This window comes from Musca domestica, unplaced genomic scaffold (assembly GCF_030504385.1).
Source record: "Musca domestica strain aabys unplaced genomic scaffold, Musca_domestica.polishedcontigs.V.1.1 17, whole genome shotgun sequence".
NCBI lineage: Eukaryota > Metazoa > Arthropoda > Insecta > Diptera > Muscidae > Musca > Musca domestica.
In genome coordinates this window covers 10,382,145-10,403,731 of record NW_026712230.1, presented here as the reverse complement: position 1 = coordinate 10,403,731, position 21,587 = coordinate 10,382,145, and the positions used below count along the sequence as shown (strand labels likewise).

At 34.8% G+C, this 21,587-nt stretch overlaps 1 protein-coding gene across 2 annotated transcripts in view; it reads left to right on the top strand.

Annotated features, from left to right (window-relative positions):
• Positions 1–1,266: 1,266 nt before the first annotated feature.
• The window catches only part of LOC131801637 (heterogeneous nuclear ribonucleoprotein K homolog), a 52,961-nt gene continuing 32,640 nt past the window's right edge, over positions 1,267–21,587 (top strand). Inside the window, exons 1-5 of one of the 2 annotated variants that reach the window (XM_059120503.1) lie at positions 1,267–1,367; positions 3,775–3,831; positions 5,383–5,426; positions 11,013–11,085; positions 12,286–12,381. In XM_059120503.1, coding sequence (XP_058976486.1) covers positions 1,272–1,367; positions 3,775–3,831; positions 5,383–5,426; positions 11,013–11,085; positions 12,286–12,381 — 366 coding nt within the window. In that variant the 5' untranslated portion in view covers positions 1,267–1,271. The remainder of the gene's footprint in view (positions 1,368–3,774; positions 3,832–5,382; positions 5,427–11,012; positions 11,086–12,285; positions 12,382–21,587) is intronic. The other variant, XM_059120504.1, reaches the window with a different exon arrangement.

Here is a 21,587-nt window from a genome sequence, read left to right as displayed (position 1 = left end):
GAAACATTTCCGATGAATAAATTCGCTAAAATTATCAAATACCGAATATCGGGAGGTACCGTTGTATGGGGGCTCTACCAAAACGTAGGTCCACGGTTTTTTTTTAATACCAAAGTCCTGCAGACATAATATACATTTAAGTAAATTTATCAATCTAAAATTTTATCAATAAAATTTTATCAATAAAATTTTATCAATTAGTTCGGAATCTAGATCGATTTCCACAGACGGATAGACGGACGGACTAGCTAAATCGACATAGATTTTATGCTGATCAAGAATATATATACTTTGTGGGGTCTAAATTGTATATTTTGAGGTGTTACAAACGGAATGACAAACTTAATATACTCTTCATACTATGGTGGAGGGTATGAAAAAGTCTCAGACCATGAGGATAATTTTTTTTCCTATAAAAAAATCTTCAGTTTACTGAGGGACCGATGCTTTCCACCAAAAAAAAAAATATATTTTAAAACAAATTGTCTTTAAAATGGTGTCATGCCAAATTTCCATGTAGGAAAAGATCGATACTTTGGTATTTATTTCAAGTCAATAAAAAAATGTTCTCCTAAAACAAAATTCTCTGGTACGCTTATGGGCAACTTGTGTGCATTTAAATCGGTAAATTCACTTTTCTGTTTAATTGTTGCTGCCACTTTTGAGTTTAGGTTGGTGCCCAGACAGCTAAACCAGCAAGGCAGTGAGCTATGCTGTTGATTGTTGGCTCAGTGGCTGGGCTGAGCTGGTGGTTTTGGCTGCTGCTGTCTGAATGTTTCAAATCAGTTTCGACGACAACCGACCATATTATTATTTATTTTGTGTTTTTTTGCTTCTTGTTTCGTTTTTTTTTTTTTGTTGTTAAATTCATTTATTACGAATTCCAAAAACAACAACTACACCCGTTTAATGTGCATTGTTTTTTTTTCTTCATCTGAGGTTTGTTTTTGTTTCACTTTTCAGCCATTCAAAGAAATTCCAAGTTTTAGTTGTCTTGAAACACTTCAACACTACTGGCAGATTTATTGTTGGCGCTTTGCATTTCGAACACAAATTTGAATTTTCAATTATTTGTTTTGTTTACAAACAAATCAAGAAACCTAACAACGACGCGGCCACAAAAAAGAGGCGGGAAAGAAAGAACTCTTGTTGCGGAGAGAAATCTGTTTACATTTTCTTCTAAAGTATTTATCATGTTTTTTTTTTTCTTCGGAAATTGTTTACTTATTACTAATTTTGTGTTGGTATTTTTCATTCTTTTTCCAGAAAACATGAAAATCAAACGTGAAAATCACGATGATGGTCCCCACTCAGAGAAACGTAGCCGACACGGTGATGATCAAGTTCGCATCTTGATACCCAGTAATGTAAGTATTTGTTCGTTAACTTTTATTTTTTAAATAAATAGAAAAGTTTAATTGGCTTATTTGCCAAGTACTTACCATGGTATAAGACAAATTAGAAAATAAATATGTGAATTTTAAATGAAATAATCTTGAACTCCATTAGGCGGTCGAGATATCTCCAGAACTGTTTAACATCTACATTTAGATCGTAACGATCGCTAAGTAAATTCGTGATAGGTTGAATTACCATGAAGACGAAGTATTTTCCAACGTAAGGTATATAAGATTCAGTCTTAAGCGCACATTTGAACTCAGGGACTTTTTACAACATTTTTAAATACAGTTAGGGTGAAATTTGACAGGCAAAACTAAACATTTTAAAATCTAGAAATTTACACCATTAACCTTCAGCCAATATACAGGGTGATATAAAAACAATGCAGCAAAGTCAAACGCCATATTTTTACATTTTGTTTTTTTAATTTTATTTAATGAAAGCAAAAAATGTCGGAAATAGCATCAAATTTTAGAATAAGTTTGGATTGTTCGAATTGCTCACCTTTGGCACGAATTATGGCCTTCAAACGGCCAATGAAACCGTCACACGCCCATTTCCGGCGAAGTGTTTGCTTGAGGTGATCAACACTTTGGCATTTTTTTAGTACCAACCTTTCTTTCCAAATACTCCAGACACAATTATCCAACGGATTGGTATCCGGAGATTTTGGTGGCGATTGGGCGCTGGAAATGAAGCGAGGGACATCATTTTACAACCATTCTCGGGTGATGCGTGCTGAGTGCGATGGTGCTGAGTCCTGTTGGAATATCCAAGGTCTGTGGCCAAAATGTTTGCGTGCCCAAGACTTTAATACGTTCTCCAGAATATTTTCGCGAAAATATTCGGCATTAATTCTGATGCCACGGTCGATTAATACGAGTGGAGAGCGACCATCGGCTGTTATGGTGGCCCACACAATCACCATGGCCGGCGACCACCGAAGGTGCACATTTTCAGCTGACCTCTTTGGCAAGTAAACACGATCATCATTCATTTTGTTTGTTTACAAACTGCTGGACAACGAATGTTTTCTCATCGGAGGAAAACTAAATTCGGCAGTTCTAAACCACGAACCATATCTGCTTATGTTGCGTTTTCTTACGTCCACTTCCTTGACGTCGGGCTACTTTACCAGTATCACGGTAACGAGCGATGGTACGAGACACAAAAGATTTATTCACATTTAAATGCTGGAAGTGCTCTAACGATAGCCATTTGTGGTTTTCCAACCAAATATAAAGAAATCACACTACCACGCCTGTATTCCATTACGCATAACTTTTTTTTCTGGAAAATTCTAACCAAAATGCATTTTTACCCTTGTAAACAATATATTGAGCTGTCACCGGAATAATTTAAGCAGCTGTCGGACGAGGGGCTTAGAAATTATAGCAGTCTGAATTTGGTTGCAATTTTTTCATCTCACCCTGTATATTTAAACCAGAGCTCTGAAATGCCAATGTCGCTCTCTAGTCAAAGTATGGGAAAAATAAAGAAATCAAATATCCTCTATTTTTCTAGGCCACTCGAATAACTGTGAGTAGGCTTTGAAGTTTTCAAATGGGAATAAATTTGGCTCGAAATCGAACAGATTTTACTCTTTCTGAGAACTCTTAAGTTGTATCATACCATTATTATTATTATTTTTTGTTGTAAGTAGGAGCAATTTTTAATCCGCAGCTGCAAACGAAACAAAAACAAATAGCGTTGTTGTTTTTACACAAAGCCCACAGAGCCTTGGCGTTTGTACACAATCTCGTCGCGCTTCTCAAAAGATGTAGAAGGTCTTCTTCTCACACGAGACCAGAAGTTCACACAGAAGGGCGGAATGTCTTCTTCCTACAGACGACCCTAAGGTCCTCCCAGAGAAACCCCAATGGCCTTCTCATAGCAGTTTGCTACTACCTACTCACACGAACACACAAATTTCCATTTGATTTCTTTCTTAGGATACAATCTTACTCTATTCTGAAAATGTTGATACTCTCTTCTTTTTCAAATAGCAGTACTCGTTAACTAGTGTTGAACTCTGGTTTAGAGGCTGATAAGATATTCTTTTATAAAAAAGTACACCTTTATTGATTTGATACTCCAAGCAAGTATTTTTTTTGTGAAAGTTGGACTCCATGTAATTAATGGACTCCATATTCCCTTGGCCTTCAATAAATTAATTAATAAATAATAAAAAAGTAGTATCCCTAGTTTTTTTTTTTTAAATTTCAATTGAGCCCTCAATTAGGAGCCCCCACTGCTATATATATTGTGTTCGTAATGGTAATACGTTCAAAAACGTTCAGCATTGAGATCTCGCCCAACATAAAGATAATTTATATATAATTTTATAACTTATATTTTTCTTTTATTTTTCAGATTGCCGGTGCTATTATAGGCAAAGGAGGCCAACACATTCAAAAAATGCGCACACAGGTATGGTAATGAAACTCCCTATCCACCTTGGTTTAGAATTCTAAGTATTTTTTTATGTATTTTCTATTTTTTCTGAAACAATGTAACCTCCTATTTACCAGTCAGATTGATTGTCCTATTTTTTTCCAAAACTAATTTGTCAAAGACCACAAAAAACTTTGTGAAATTAAAAAAATCTCCCACTAAGTTAAGAGTTTAATGTCCTTTCAAGCCCTTAACGAGTCATTATTTTGATGGAGAGGACTGGATCACTCGACCTTTGCGACAAGGAGTATTAATGGGTTTTATTTAGTTTTGTGGGTTATCTGTTTGCGATTTCAATTTTTCTTTCACTGTGTCTCATTATTTGCTCTTATTTAAGTGTGGTTTAATTGGTTTTAACAACAACTAAAGGGCCCTTATTTTTGGGATATCTATCCTCTTTTCTTAATACATTTATTGCTTCTGCTGGTTTAACTTCTTTTCTTAACATTTCTGCATCTCAAAATATCTTTTCTTTACCTACTTCATCATAACATGGTATCTGTATAATCTTCCAGTTCTTTTTTTTTTGTTTTAACAACCTTTGCTGCCTTGGCTGCCCCTCCCTCTTTTTTCCTAGTCGACTGCGGGGTGTGGAGTGTTGTGTGTGGATCATCACTACTCTGCATCTTCTCGGCAAATTTTTGTTAACCACGAATTCTCGTATTTTGTAGAACCATTTCAAATATTTTGTAGCTAAACTTTTAGTTAGTCCCAACTTAGTATACAATTTTGAAATGAGATCATTTTAATGCAAACAAGAACAAAAACAACCTTGACAAAAAAAAAAAACGAATAAAAATAAAACAAATACCACTTGCAATTTACCATTAATTAAATGATCAATTTTTCTCTTTCTCTTTTTCTCGCCCCCCAACCACCAAAATCTCTCAAAACCATAAACCAACTAAATCCAAATGTTGTTGGTCTCTCAAATACAAATCTCAATTGTTGACCTAATCCAACAACCAAAAATTAATGGTCCCTGTCTGCCTGTGTATTACCTGTTGTGCCCGACCAAACCACCACCACCGACCAACCGCGACCGACCATGATGGAACCAAAATGATTGGTGTGGTTCTGAAATTCGATCTTCATCAACGATTTGTTTTCAATAACAAATACAATTTTATATATCCGGCCCGGTTACTTGGCCCGATTGCCTGTCTGCCCGCCAAATGATTGACCAAAAAATTAAAACTCTGACCAAATATGCCCGAAATCTAAAAAACAATCTGTCATTGAAACCTGAACTGATTCTGCGTACCAAACCAAAACCAACACCGAAAATACCAAAACACCGACCAAACAATCTACGGGTCTTCTGTTGTCTTCTTTGTGGATCTGTTTCAAAATCTGTGTCTCTGACTCTGCGCGACCCAAACAATCGATCAATCCATCCATCAACGACCGACCAATGTCTGTAACTACACCAACACCACAAAAAAAATATTACCAACCAAAAACAAAAAATACCACCACCCCCCAATCAACTACAACAACAACAACCTAACTTTGTTTGTTGAGCAGTATAATGCCACTGTGTCTGTCGACGATTCCCAAGGCCCCGAACGGTAAAGATCTTACTATATAACTCACACACACACATACATATATATTTTCTTCTTCTCTTCCTATATAAACAAATATGTCTCATCATAACTTTATTAAGCCATGAAAAAAAAAAAAAAACAAAAAACCGACAAGTATAATCCAATTTTATTAGGTCTAAAATTCACATATATTACAAGAAACAAAGAAAGGGATTACATTTTCTTTATCTAGACTTATAATGGGCTTAGTTTTAACAAGTATTATCATTGAATATAGTATATGTGTTTGTAATATGTATTCCTTGTAGACTAACCTAAGCTGAAAGATTCACTGGAAACGAAGGTAGAGTTTGAAAAATTCCCTCTGAAAAATATGTTGCATGTCGTCAAGCATTAATCACCATTTTCATCAACTAATGCTAAAGATTGCTGGTGTTCTGGTAACTAGTTGCTTCACAAATGATGAAAATGGCACTTAAAGCTTTAATACTTTTTTCCCAAATGCCTAATTAACAACCCACAAAAATTATTATCATGGAATTTTTAATGTTAACATTAGCTTTTGCAGATTTTGAATCTCTTAAGGAAAAAGAAAACACAATTTCATTACAAGGCCTAAGAAGGTGAAGGTCATAAATCCCAAGCAGATGCTTTGGAATATTGAGAGGAATTCAAAGGAAATAACATTTCAGTTAACCTGGAAACCGTCATCTTCTGGGCCTGCTAGGTTCATTTCTTAATGCTATCGGCGTAGAAGTGTAATCACTGAAGAGGCACCCGTTAAATTCCTAGACGGAGAAATGGTCCGTGTTACCTGGTAATCGTCATATTTGGGCCTGTCAGGTTCATTTCTTAGTGCTATCGGCTTAGAGAAGTAATCACTGAAGTGGCGTCTAGACGGAGAAATGGTCCGTGTCACCTTATTAGTAATCTCATTCCTCGCCAAGTTGGAGTGCCAAGGACCGAAGCATGGCTTGACATTTTTTTGTTTCATTTTAGAGATGAAATCTGAAATTCGCTGCCAAAATGTTAAGCCAGAGATACACAACAAGACCCTTTAAGACGTGACTCGTGCCGACGTTGTGTTAGCGATTATTAATGACAATTGGTGTGGATGGCATCCAAAGTTCGTGCATTTTTAAGATATTGTTTCGCAAATGATCAGACAGCAGAATTTCACAATAGCATAAATGTGAGCCTGAAAATTAGACTATCGAACTTTCAAACCCAGCCCTGGCATGGAACTTCATAGCTTCGACAGGTTAGCTTTATTGCCAAGAGCTTGCATTAGGGTGTCAAAAGATCTAAGTCTCTAAACTGTTACTTTACAACTACAGAACTTCTATAGTCATGTAAGCTCTTCAAGTTAACGGAAACTCCGCTTTCTTGTGAAAAATGCACGCCTAAAACTCAATGTGATGCTCATTATTTCGTTATTCCTCATTATGTTGAGAACTTTTTAAAAATCCGATAAGACTCAATTGTACATGTCTTACTTTACTATTTCCCTAATTAGTTTTCTTGATTACCGCAGCCAGCAGAACGTCTGCATTAATCATTGGAGATAGTCTCAGAACAGACAAGCAATGGACAATCTGATGGGACTCATGGAAGTCCATGAATAGAACCTCTTATAACCCCTGAAGAATTTAATATTCGAATGGGTTCCCTTTTTAACTGAAATTCCAATGAAATCGATGGGAGAGTGCAGGTCAATGTTTCAAAATACCATAAAATGTGCGGTAGGCTTTATATGAACCTTCAAAGGGCTTTTTTTTATCAACTGTCAGTTCCAAATACCAACTTTGAAACAATTTCCTTGAAAAAAATGGCTAAAGTCATGAAAATAACCGGAGGTATCGTCACATGGGGGCCATTGATTTCCTATGTGCACCATGTTCTGCCAAAAGATGTAGAAACCATTACAAACTCTAAATAACAAATTTAAAACAATTCCGTTGAAAATGCTTACAAAATACCGAATATGGGAATATTATATGGGGGTTATACTAAAACGTGAATCTAGAAATTTCATTTTCAATACCAGTCATCCTAGACAAATACAATACAAACTAATAAATAATATAGGCTGTATCTCGATTTCAACACACAGGCGGATAGACATATGGACTTCAGTTAGAAATGAATGTTATATGGGATTTCCGACGAGTATTTTGAATAACAAATTTTATGTACCGTCCTTTTCATATACTCTGAAGAATATAAAAATTCCAAAAACAAACACCAAGGCTTCGCGTTCTTCTTGAGCTTCGATTTAGCACTTGCAAAGCATTTAATATTGCAAAGTTTTCAGCCTATACTAGAACGCATTTATCCATGAGGTAATATGAGAACTTTCTGGATTTGCTCTGCCCTGTAGCCATTGTGGAATTTTGTTAGCGACTGCAATCTTTTCAATACTGGAATTGAAAAAGCAGCTTTTTAATATTCCTTCAGAACATGGTTACTGTAGAGCCAGATGAATAAACTCAAGTCTGACCTCTTAATAAGCTCCTTCTCTTTTTTATCGAGAAAATCAGCGAATGTATTAGGTTTACGAATGTCACTAAAACCAAGTCCAAACTTATGTATAGTAGAATAAGTTCCCATTCAGGCCGAACTTTTTGCACCTTCCACCGTCAAATCATGTTTTGAATGCCAATCACAATCCCAGAACTAGATTTATATGTGCCTGCAGGACAAATTAAATACATTCGTAGCTTATGGAGGAGGTAACAAAATGACGAGCTTCGTACATCTCTTTTAGGTAGACAAGCCTCGAAAATTGTATTTTAAAATACTTCAAAGTAGACTCGCTTCTATTCTATTCCTTACGGCTTTCCATGAAGGTTGTTTCTCAATACATCGCAGAATGCATAAACCCTCTGTTAGATGGTATCGATGGCAAACCGGAAATTTTTCATATGTGAACCGTAATACAACACCGTCTTTTTTGGACATTTTTTTGTGATCCCTACCTGACCTAAGTCTGATAGAAATATTGCCACGCACCAAGTTTTACTGGATTTTTATGATGTGGGAAGTTTGACGACGATTTCATGTTTAATGAAAGTTATTCGAAATGTTTACCTTTTGTGGGGGGTCTTGTACCTTCAGGAATCACAAGTAGTGCCAAGTTTTAACTATACAGGGTGAGACAAAAAAACTGCAACAAAGCCATAATGTTTACATTTTTTTTGTTTTATTGAATGATAGCAAAAAATTTCGGAAATAGCATCAATTTTAGAATAAGTTTAGATTTGTTCGAGTTTGACACCTTTGACACGGCCAATGAAACCGTCACACGCTGCCCGAATGTTGCTCTGCGTATTTTGACCCATTCTCGGCGAAGCGTTTGCTTGAGGTGATCGACACTTTGGTATTTTTTAGTACCAACCTTGCTTTCCAAAATACTCCAAACACAATAGTCCAACGGATTGGTATCCGGAGATTTTGGTGGTCATTGTGCGCTGGAAATGAAGCGAGGAACCTCATTTTGACACGTACTGAGTCCTGTTGGAATGTCCATGGTCTGCAGCCAAAATATTTGCGTGCCCAAGTCTTTAATATACCCTCCAGTCATTTTTCGGCCACTGCTACGCGGGTTTCGATCAAGTCGCTTCTTTACTTTTCGAACCATTTCTGCTGATGTTGTTGTTTTCTTCCGTCCAATTCTTTGACGTCGGTCTACGCTACCAGTATCACGGTAACAAGCGATGGTACGAGACACTAAAGATTTATTCACTTTTAAATGCTGGAGTACTCTAACGATAGCCACTTGTGGTTTTCCAGCCAAATGTAAAGAAATCACACTACCACGCTTGAATTCCATCACGAATAACTTTTTTTTTCTGGAAAATTCTCCCCAAAATGCTTTTGTACGCTTGTAAACAATATAATGAGCTGTCACTGGAATAATTTTAACAGCTGTCGGACGAGTGGCTTAGAAATGACAGCAGTCTAAATTTGGTTGAAGTTTTTTCATCTCACCCTGTATAGGATACTCTCCGCTAAATATGATATTCGTATTTGGCGTCCAAACTTTTTAACTTTTCTGTCGGAATTACCTTACCGGAAAGAGTGAACCGAATAGCCCATTTCGCTAAGTGTGATAAAAGTATTACGATGTACTATTTACACAAAATCGTATCGTGCGAGCACTTTGCGCACAGCGTTCGATATTCATATCACTGAATTCAGATGCGAGTCAGACCAGTTCAACGTCTAGGTCTTTCTATAACACATCTAGGTAAATTTTGTACGGCAGCATTGTAACAGATGTCGAATGCATTAGAGAAAATTCAAAAAAAAAAAAAAAAAAAAAAAAAATAGTACCTGACATTGAATCATAACGCGATATTAATAATTGATTATTTGTAAAATATTTAAATCTATTTCCTATTCCTGCACATATTTCAAAGCAATTTTACTCAAAAATTACCACAATTTCTGAGTTACTAACCAAAAATTAGTTCGATTATTGTTCCTATTCTCATTACCACATCATACCATATGCCGTCGCTAGACAATTGTTATAATAGAAGCTACCATTCAACTCCATATGGAATTCGCATTTCCCCCCCTTAGTTACTGGCTTATGTATTTGTGTTGTGGTTAACCATAATGTGAAGTAACATCTATGGGAGCGGCAATGGTCGGTCAGACAACTTTTAGATTTAAGTTCAATTAATACAAAGTATGTATGTACTGTAATTGAAGCAAGTAGATTGATGGTAACCAACTACAGTCCTTTGAATTCATAGCCAAATACCAGTTGCTTACGCCTGTGTCTTCTGTGCGTTTTGTGTGTAAGCTATTATGTCACTAATACAACTAATTGACGACAAGAGAGAAAGACAACCAAATATGGTTGTGTGTGTAACCGAAAACTCAGGTGATGATTACCTTGAAAAGGATATTGACCGACCCGACCTGTCGTAACTTACATAACGGATAACAATTGTGACGATGATGATGACTATAATGAGCCTTGGGTTACTGGTTTTTATGTTGTTTCGTTTTTTATTCTACTTCTTTACGTTAATGTTTGTGTGTATAATTGTCCTCTATATACAACTTATTTATATACTATAACCATGTACTTGCTCTGTTTCTGTTAGCAACACTTGGTATTTAAAAAATGGAAAAAAGTTTTATTTTTGTAAATACACTTTTTATCTTCTCAACTTTCTTGATCTCTCTCTCCCTTTCTCCTCTATCTGTATCCTGTTTCATCTTCATGACCACCACGACCTACAACTTACATACATACAGTGTACAAAAGATAACCATTTGCTAGTCCTTGAAAAAAAGCTCCTTCCCAAAAACAATAAATTTGCCACTTAATGTAATTGATTGTATTTACGTATGTGGGATAGTCATTTTTGAGAAAAAAATAAGAAAACAAACAAAAGAATGTCCTTTATTTTGTTCCTTACTTGATGATACCACTTCTTTTTCTTATCCTAAATGTAATATTTTGTAATTAGTTTTTTGTTTTAATTTCGTATATTGTTGTTATTTTGTTAATAATTTGTTTCCTCTTTTTTGTATTCTTCTCTTTTCTTGCTTGCTCCGTCGTCTTTGTGGACTCCAAATGAAATGTAGAACAATTTTGATATCAGCCGAATTGGATGATACCATCTCAATTATCACGGAAATGATGAAATACTATGAAGAGGTAAGTAAACTTAGTTTTATCTGACATTTTTGTGAAAGAGAATAACATTTCCTTCCGCATAATTCGAATATTTTAAGAACTATCCAATTTGTTGAATTTCCGAGGCTGCCTTAAAGTATAAATATTAAATTTGATTATTCCAGGTGAAATTTATAATTTCTTTGAGATGATTAATGGGATTTTTAGTTTAGATCTTTTTTATTTTTGAGGGGAAATGTAAAAAATAAGCTAAACTTCTTGGAATGAATATCTACGGGTCAGATTTTTACTAAGACCAGAGCAAATGAGAGAATGATATTAAGATGCAGGGGTCCAAGGATTGGGGCCATGCGCTTGTACTGTTTGACAGCTACTTTACTTGGAAACCATTCGGTACATGTTTCAATGATGTAGACACGAAAATGTTCAAAAAGTAATAACTAGAGAAAGTCTTCTGAGAAGAATAAAGGGTTTATTACGTACCAGGGCATATTTAGTTCTATAAGGACATTTAAGAATGAGGAGATATTCTTATAAATATTGATTATTGTAGCCAAATTAAATTTTGATCCATTATTAGTCTATCAACCTAAAACGTTTCTTATTGGTCTATATTAAAAAAATCAATTCAAGCATTAGAGGTATATAATATTTATATAGTTTTTTTTTCTATATTATCCGATTGCACACTGAAGATAATTAAACATTCTCACGTCATATGAATCCTCCTTCGACTCGAACACAGTCTCCAAGTGCAATCTACTACTTATCTATAAACAAAAAAACAAACATATAAAATCCGACGGATTCTCTTCGTCCCAATAGTAACTGAAATTAGTTTTAATGTCAACAGTTCTTAAGACCATGCCTTCGGACCATGCTAGCTTTGCGATTGGTAGTAAACATAAGCATATCTCCTTTGTCGACACTGCGGAAAATGTTATTATCTTTATTTATGTATATACATATATATATATATATATATATATATATATATATATATATATATATATATATATATATATATATATATATATATATATATATATATATATATATATATATATATATATATATATATATATATATATATATATATATATATATATATATATATATATATATATATATATATATATATATATATATATATATATATATATATATATTTATATATTTATATATTTATTAAATCTATTATTTTCTTTCCCTTTGTTGCAGCGTGATTGTGAATACGATGTGCGTCTACTCATTCATCAGAGTCTGGCCGGATGTATCATCGGCAAGGGTGGCCAAAAAATCAAAGAAATTCGTGATGTAAGTAAAACATTTTGTTTTTATTTTTGAGTTTCTTAGTGACATTTAAGGATTTTAAAAATAAATATTAAAAATCCGTTGTAAGAAATTCGCATGAAGTGTATTATCGATAAGGTATGACCTATTATTGAGGATTTTTGTGATTAGTTGCAAAAATGATTGCATACTTTCAGGCATTTAATTATAAATCAGAGACTCAGTGTTGCCGTTTCATGGTTAGTGCAATTTTAATTTAAAAATCGAACAAAATTGCCGCAAGAAAGTAAAATTTTATTTCTTCCATAAAAATATGGGGGGCTTTCGAATCGTTACGTTATTAAGTAGAAGAATTTGTAATTGAGTAGTAGTAAGATGGAAATCTTATAAAAATTAATAAATGTTATTTACTTTTCCAAGTCATATTCATCCAATAGTTTTGACTAAAAAACTTTTTACAATTTAGATATTTTTGTATCCAGTTTTAATTATATATGTATACTTTTCGTACCCTCCACCATAGTATGGAAGGTATATTAAGTTTGTCGTTCCGTTTGTAACACCTCGAAATATAAATTTTAGACTCCACAAAGTATATATATTCTTGATCAGTATTAAATCCTATTTCGATTTAGCGATGACGCCCGCCCGTCTGTTGAAATCACTTGCTTTCGAACGAATTGAAGTGGTTGATCAATCAAGTTTGCTTAGATGTATTTTATGTCTGCATGACTTCTGATATTGAAAATGGGCCAAGTAGGTCTACGTTTTAGCATAGCCCCCATATAACTGTCCCGCTAGATTCAAGGTGTTAATCAAAATTTTAACAAAAATTGCTGTTAATTGACAGTTTGTGTTCCCATCATGTAAACAACATCCTTGCATAGACATTTTTATAAAGACCTCCATATATTTTATATATTATTGATTTTAGCTAATTTTTTTCAACGAAATTTTCTCAAACTTGGTATTTGAAGTTCGTAGTAGGCACCACCTTCTCTGGCATTTAATTGATTAGGTCCGCGTTTTTGTACAGCCCCATATAACTGTACCTCCAGATATATTCGGTATTTTTATGATTTGTACCATACTTTTCAACAGAATTGTTTCAAATTTGGTATTTGAAGTTCATAATGAATACCACCTCCTAAATAAAAAACGCATATATGCCCACATCTTCGTATAGGCCCCATGTAACGATACCTCCCAATATTCGATATTTAAAGGATTTTATCTACATTTTTTAATAGAATAATCTTAAATTGTCTTCCGGCCGAACTTAGCAGTCTTTTTACTTGTTTTTCATATTTTGAAAACTGAAGACAGATTTTATTTAATAAGTAGTTGTTGTCTGCCCAACCACTACTTATTAAATATTACGACAAAAACACTTCGTTCGATTCTACGAAAAGTTAATTGCCTTGGGTCACAATTTTGCTAAGACTTTCCCATTATGAGATCAATAACTAAAAAAATTTCAAATATGCCTGTCCCTAACAAATGATGTCTTCTGCAACAGACATCATCGAGCCTTCGAAAAATAGTACATCAATATTGTTCCTTCTCTATTTTTGATAGGTGTCTTTTACAGAAATTTCAAGTAAATTTGCTGATAATAAAAACAACAACAACTTATCTAAACTGTTTCTTCCATGCCATTATGTAGTTATGTCATGAACCTGTTATTTGCCTGTGTGTGGTCATTAGTTCCTGGGAAATATTTCAATTTATTTTTGCAAAAACAAATTTGTAGGTTTAATATTTTTCATGTTTCCATGGACTTTTGTATGCGAATAACAATAACACACATACTCTCATGGTGGTCTTGTTTTGTTTTTATTGTTACGTTTATTTCTATACAGTTCTCTCTCCACCTATAGAATTTGTAAATTGAATGGACAATGTTGTTTGCTCTTGTTGAATATCTCGTCATATTTTTGAAATGTATTCAGAGAATCCTTTAATCTTTTATTAATTTTTTTGTGTGGAAGTTGGAGTTTCTCACCCTACTCTAGATGAAGGAGGGGGATTTCGATAAAAAAAAAAACAAAATCGAAAAAAAAAAGAAATTTGTGTGGGAACAAAAAATGTTTCTTTGTGGGAAATTATTTTTTTTTTTAATTTCAAAAATGGTTACCTCAAAGTCTTCTATAGAAAATTGAAGACTCCGGAGTCTTCTATAGCAAATAGAAGATTTCAAAGGTCTATAACAAATGGATGACCTCTTAGTCCTCTATAGTAAATTGAAGATTTCAATGTCTTTTATAGCAAAAAGAAGACCTTAAGGTCTTCTGTAGCAAATATAAGACTTCAAGGTCTTCTATAGTAAATATAAGACCTCACTGTATTCTATAGCAAATAGAAGACCTCAAAGTCTTCTATAGCAGATCTCAATGTCTTTTATAGCAAAAAGAAGACCTCAACGTCTTCTATATCAAATAGAAGACCTCAATGTCTTCTATAGCAAATAAAAGACCTCATAGCCTTCTACAGCAAATAGAAAATAGAAGAACTCAATTCCTTCTATAACAAATAGAAGACCGTAGGATCCAAAGTTCTTATATAGTAAATGGAAGACCTCAAAGTGTTTCATAGACTTCAACGTCTTCTATAGCAAATAAAATACCGCAAGGTCTTATATAGCAAATAGAAGACCTCAATGCAATCTATAGCGAATATAAGGCCTCAAGTTCCTCTATAGCTAATAATAGCTATAGCTAATAATAGCTAAGACCTCAATGTGTTCTATAGAAAATGGAAGACATCAAGGTCTTCTATAGCAAATGAAGGACATCAAATTCTTCTATAGATAATGGAAGACCTCAAGGTCTTCTTTAGTAAATTAAAGACATTTAGCAAAATGAAGACCTCAAGGCCTTCTTTGGCAAATACAAGACCTCAAGGGTTTTTTTTAGCAAAGTCAAGACTTCAAGGTCTTCTTTGGCAAGTTCAAGACCTCAAGGGTTTCTTTAGCAAATGGAAGACCTCAGGGTCTTCTATAGCAAATGTATGACCAAAGGGCTTTTTACAGAAAATGGAAGACCTCAAAGTCTTCTATAGCAAATAGCGATCCTCAAAGTTTTCAGTAAAAACAGAACACCTCCAGGAAATAAGAGACCTCAAAGTGTTCTGCAAATCAAATTAAAATCTGAGATTGTTTGGGTTTTTTTTAAATTTTTATTTTTGCAATTCCCTCACAAAAACTACCAAAAGTAATCCAGATTCTCGTCTGGATAAAAACTGGATTTCGAAAAAGATAAACTCCCAAAAAAATATTACCAAAAAAATCCAGCTGCAAATGGAATGTAAAAATATTTCAGAATTTCAAAAGAAAACAACCAAAACCTGATGATGAGAAGAAGTTGATTTAAATCCCCAGGAATACAAAAACAACAACAAAACGTCAGCCAGGATAATGTCTAAGCAAGCAACAGCATCAATGGCAGCAGCTGTTTCCTCCTTTCAGTTTCTTCTTCTTGTACTCCTGTTTTGTATGGCTAAGGACTAGTGTCTGAGAAGGAAATCATGAATGACTTTTTGTTGTTGTTGTTGGTGCTGGCTTGGCAATAGCAAAGGAACGGGGGATATGTGTGCTGCTTTCTACGCATTTTCAGGTAGTGTGTGATCACGCAACCAACCAGTCACTCACACCACCACTCAAATCTTCAATATTTTTTTTTTTTTAAGTTTCTCAACTCCCATCTGTTCTTGCTGAAATATCATAAATTTAAATCCATCTTTATTTTTTTGTTAGTTTCAAACAACAAGGACTACGTCCGTGCGTATTGGGTGTTAGAGAAAACTAAGACTAAACTAAGAGGAGGGCTAAACGATTACATGTTTTTTGGGCACATGGGGCACAGTGGAGCTCAATTTTTAAAATAAGATTACTTTTTTTTAACTTTAATGGTTGTTGATTAGATGGTTTTTTAACCCCTTCTTCATACTTTGGATCCATCTATATTGAACACTAGTCTCAATTTTATTTTTTTTTTCCCATTGTACCATTTGCATTATTCCTCTTTCTAATTCATGTTTTCTTTCAGCGTTATTCATTGCTTTTTGTCCGTTTTCTTTGGGTTTTTGAGCTTTCTTAGAAGGTAGCAATGACCTTTGGCGACATTTGTATTATGTGGCGTTGCCAATGGCCGCACATATTCGAATTTGCTTTTTGCACCACTTACCAACAAAATGCCTTTCTTTCTTTTGGTCTGCATTTGAAAGGCTTTTTGTTGTTTGTTGAATGTTTTGCTCTTGCCTTTCGTTTTTTTTTTCTCTCCTTTATGCTTTTCATTGCAACTGTTGTTAATTTTCTTTATGAGGAATGTACTTCTTTTACATACATTTTGGTAGTAAATTACTTTTTCACATTTTTGTAGCATACTTTTAAACGCTTCCGACAATTTTTAAATTTAAGCCAAAGGCTATACTATGTGGTCCTCTCGATATTTAGCATTTCAAAGAATTCAGATTCAATTTTAAAGCGAATTTGAATCGAATCAAAATTCGAACCATGATAAATGTTCGATGTTGGTGCCATTTCGACATAAGCCAATATGGCGCAATATCGAATATTGGGAAGTACGTTTATATATACAGTTACGAAAAGGTTGACCGGTATGGCTCATCTTCGAACCTTCGAAATAGCGGTTTTAGACCCCAGGTTTTTTTGAACCAAATCCGTTTCAGGAATCAGGAATTTTTGGAATCGATCTAGCGATGCCCGTCTGTCTGGTTGGTGCGCACAACAACTCTCGAGGATAGTATCCGACTTGGTCCAAACTTGGTACATCGTAATATTATTATCAAAGTTAGATCGAGTTCGGAGACGGACAACATCGGTCCACTCCCTCTGGTACCTCCCCCAAAACAGGTCGACATTTTCAAATAAAATATTTTACTACACAGAAAGAGAAAGAAACCTAATTTTTTGCATCAGTGCTAGGTCAGGTGCGAAAATGGACAAAATTTGTCCAATCCATCAAGTACCTTCTCCACAAGAGGTCAAAATTTTGAATAATTATAATTCTTACAAAATGTGATGTGATGTGAGAGTCCGATTGCACAGTGGTCGCTGCCATTGGCCAAAATTCAAAAAATGAAAATCAGATATTTATTGTCAAATGTGTACACATGAACTCTTAAGAGGTTAAGCTTTTTAGAAAACATAATAATCTTGGCTTCATTCTAACGGGACACTTCGAAAATAGCATCAAAAAAGAGAAAATGTAGTTAGTTGCTTTTTTCAGTGGAATCAGTAAAAAACCAGTAAAGAAAGTCTTCAAGTCGGGCGGGGCCGACTTTATGATACCCTACACCACTTTGCTAATTAAGTAGAGCTCCACATAACAATTAAACGTTTTTATGGGAGAATTCAATCATACACGCTGTGATTATAATTATAATTTAAGGTTGAAAGAACTAAATATGCCGAAGCATTTGTATCTTTTAAATTCGGAATTGTATTGTCCATGTGGTGCACAATTAATTTGAAATCGGATAAAGATATATATGGGAGCTATATCCAAATCTGAACCGATCTCGATAAAATTTGGCAAAGATATTTCTGAGCTGTATTTGATATATTTCCCTGAATATCGTTGTTACGGAGTTCATATTACGGTTGTGGGTAACAAATATAACAAATCGGATGAATAATATATATGGAAGCTATAGCTATATCTGAACCGATCTTCACCAAATTTGACATACTAGCTTCTAGACTCAATTCGGTCGTAAGTGCCAAATTCCATCCCATTTGGACAAATATTAGACGTTTGGTGCTCAATAAAAGGTAAATCGGACGAAGTTATATATGGGAGCTATATCCAAATCTGAACCGATCTCGATAAAATTTAGCAAAGGTATTTCTGAGCTGCATTTGATATATTTCCCCAAATATTGTTGTTACAGAGTGCATATTACGGCTGCGGAGGACAAAAATAACAAATCGGATGAACAATATATATTGGAGCTATAGCTATATCTGAACCGATTGCGATCAAATTTGGCACACATATTTTCAGGCCCAATTTGGGTGTATATGCAAAATTCCATACAATTCGGGCTGATATTACACGTTTGGTGCACAATAGAAGGCAAATCGGACGAAGATATATATGGGAGCTATATCTAAATTTTGACCGATCATTTCCAATTTCATTAGGGTTCGTCCTTGGGCCAAACAAATGATCTGTGCAAAATTTCATCTGCATAGGGCTATAAATGCTTACAAAAATACATGGACAGACGGACGGACAGACGGACGGACAGACGGACGGACGGACATGCATAAATCGACTCAGAATGTGATTCTATGCAGATCATCAAAAGGAACTATGGGTCTATCTCGTTTCCTTCTGCCTGTTACAAACAAATGCACAAAGACATAATACCCTGACCACCTTGTGGTGTAGGGTATAAAAAGAGTAAAAATAGATCTGTATTACAAAATTAAATACATTTTAAAATAACAATTCTTGGCATAATTATTGAAAAGCAAGGTATTGCCTTATTTTTAGTGCAGTAATTTGTGTGTTTAGTAGTTGTGTATAATATAGACAATGCGAGTGTTCTGAGTTGCCTTTAAGATTAATTTTGAAAATAAAATTGGATTTCAGCTAAAGTTTTAATTGTTTTCCCCCCTGAATCCTCCAATGTGATTTTTTTCACCCCATTAGTAATGGTCTTAAGATTCAAGAAGTGCTAATTTAACTTTCAGATTTTGTCAGATTTGTATTTTATGCCCAATGTACTGAAGTGACTTCGCTCCAATTTTGTCAGTTCTATGGTGCTAGTGACATAGAATATGTTTTTGTTGTTTGGGATTGATAAGGATATAATTGAGGGGTGTTCAATAATGTTGCCTGTATTGTCTTCTGGGTATAATATTAATGTCCAAGAATTTAAGGCCTTTGCACTGGAAACTGCTAAAGAGTTAACAAATAGATATCCATGGCACTATCTTTCACCCACAGCTAATAAAATTTTTATTCCAGGGTTGCCCATATTCGACGGACCCATCTGGCAACCCCATAACTTTTGACAGTGATGTCACATCGCTTAATGACATACCGCGTTTGAAGTGTCAGTCCAAGCAGATTTTTACCATGAACCAATAAAGCCACGCGAGCGCTCTGAAATAGTTGAAATTTAAATTCAACAGAAGGAGTATTGTGAAAACTCAACGAGCTTTTAAAACATTATAAAATGTGAGAAGTGCGCCTTCTAAGAACACCATTAAGCGTTTATACGAAAAATGTTCGACTAGTAAGGCTCTTTCTAATCCAAAGAGGCCATATAAAAGTCGACCAAGGCGATCGGCCGAGAATATCGCTGCCGTACGAGCCAGTGTTGAGAGGTCCCCAAGAACATCCCAAAAACGCCGTTCTCAGCAGTTGGGCATGATCGGTCCACTTTACAACGGATTATTCGCATTGATTTGCATTTGTTCCCGTACAAAATTCAGTTGACGCAAAGAAAGTTGCCTGCGGACAAGCCTCGTCGATTGGAATGGGCCCAAAGGGCCCAAAGTTCCGTCGAATATTGGCAACCTGGGATTTGTATAAAAAATACTTCTATTTTTGGAGGTACCTTTACAGAGGGACTCTACCTGAAGGCGGGCCGTTCCAAATAATTTTCAGTAAGACTATTTTTTAACCCTTATTCGGGAGGTACGTTGTAAGGGGACCATGCCAAAACATGCATCGACCATATCCATTTTGTCACATTTTTAATTTTTATCCCATCAAGGACCATAACCAAAGAATCATATTGATATCTGCACTGAAAGTATTTTTGGCCGCTGTTCCCATACGACCTCGACCACTGTGGATTGTCTTCAAATTACACACATCACAATATTTTTGTTAACCCGAAGTCTGGTGTGAAGATGGAATATACTGGTCCACTCCTTTTGGTAGACCCCCAAGGGTCTAAAGGTACCCATATAACGGTACCTCCCGATATTAGGTATTTTGGTGATTTTAGCGACATTATTCACTGGAATTATTTCAAATGTGGTGTTTGAAGTTCGTAATGAATACTACAGCCTAAGACAGAAAATTTTCTGTGCGGGTCGACGTCTTCGTATATCCCCCATATAACGGTACCTTCCGATATTCGGTATTTTGATGATTTTAGCTACATTATTCACCCAATTTTTATTAAAGTTTCACATTTGAGTATTGTAATAGTTTATGTCAACAGTTGCCTATGCAGGTCCACGTCGTCGTATAGACCCTAATATAACGGCTACATTCGATATTTTTAAGATTTTAACGGAATTTGTAACGGATTTTATTTTTTGAAAATTGCCAAATCATTCCAAGTGGTGGAGGGTATTCATAGTTCGGCCCGGCCGAACTTACAGTTTTTTTTACTTATTCTAATGCATTTGTATCATGTCGTCTGATCGAAACATTAATAGGTCATATGCATTTTGTCCAATTTTTAGAGCGTTATGTCTTTGAAATTGGATTGCCATTTTTTTAGAGAAAACATTGTGAGAACGTGAGCCTATTTCAATGTAAATACATTTTTAAGGACTCGTCACGATTGCCATTGCGAATTAACAAGGAACCATATCCTCCACAGAGAATTGACCACAAAAAAAAAAGACACAAATTTCAATTTTCTAATTAAATATCTTTCTAAACCACAACATGCAAACACACCTTCTAAACAGAATTATTTGAACAATAACAAAAACGCACTCAACATGTAAGCATAAATTACAGCAAATGGTTTAGAACAAAAAAAAAAAAAACAAAAAAAACATATTCAACCCACAGCTGTTTGGCTAAGCCACCAGCTAATATATAGAATAATATACTGACTATGCATGCTGCTGGTAGGAATATAATTACGAATAGTTGTTTCTAGCCACCAAAGCAAAGATCATTACATTTGAAGGCGACGGCGGCGGAGGAGTAGAAGGATTTTGAAATAAAAAGTGTAAAAAACGCGAGAAAGATATAACAGCTGCACTTTATACTCCTCGACACATTATTATCCTTCAAGCGTGGACAACGACTTTCCATTATAACAATAAAAAACAGCAGACAAGGAGTATTGTATCCTTTTTTTCTTAGCTACAAATGAAATGGCATGAGGGGAGGAGAAGTAGATAGGTAGGGAGAGAGAGCGGGTAACACCTGTTTCAAAAATACCACACATTTCAAGAAAAACATTTTCAAGTTATTCTTCCTCTAAGGATGTCTAGTAAAAGA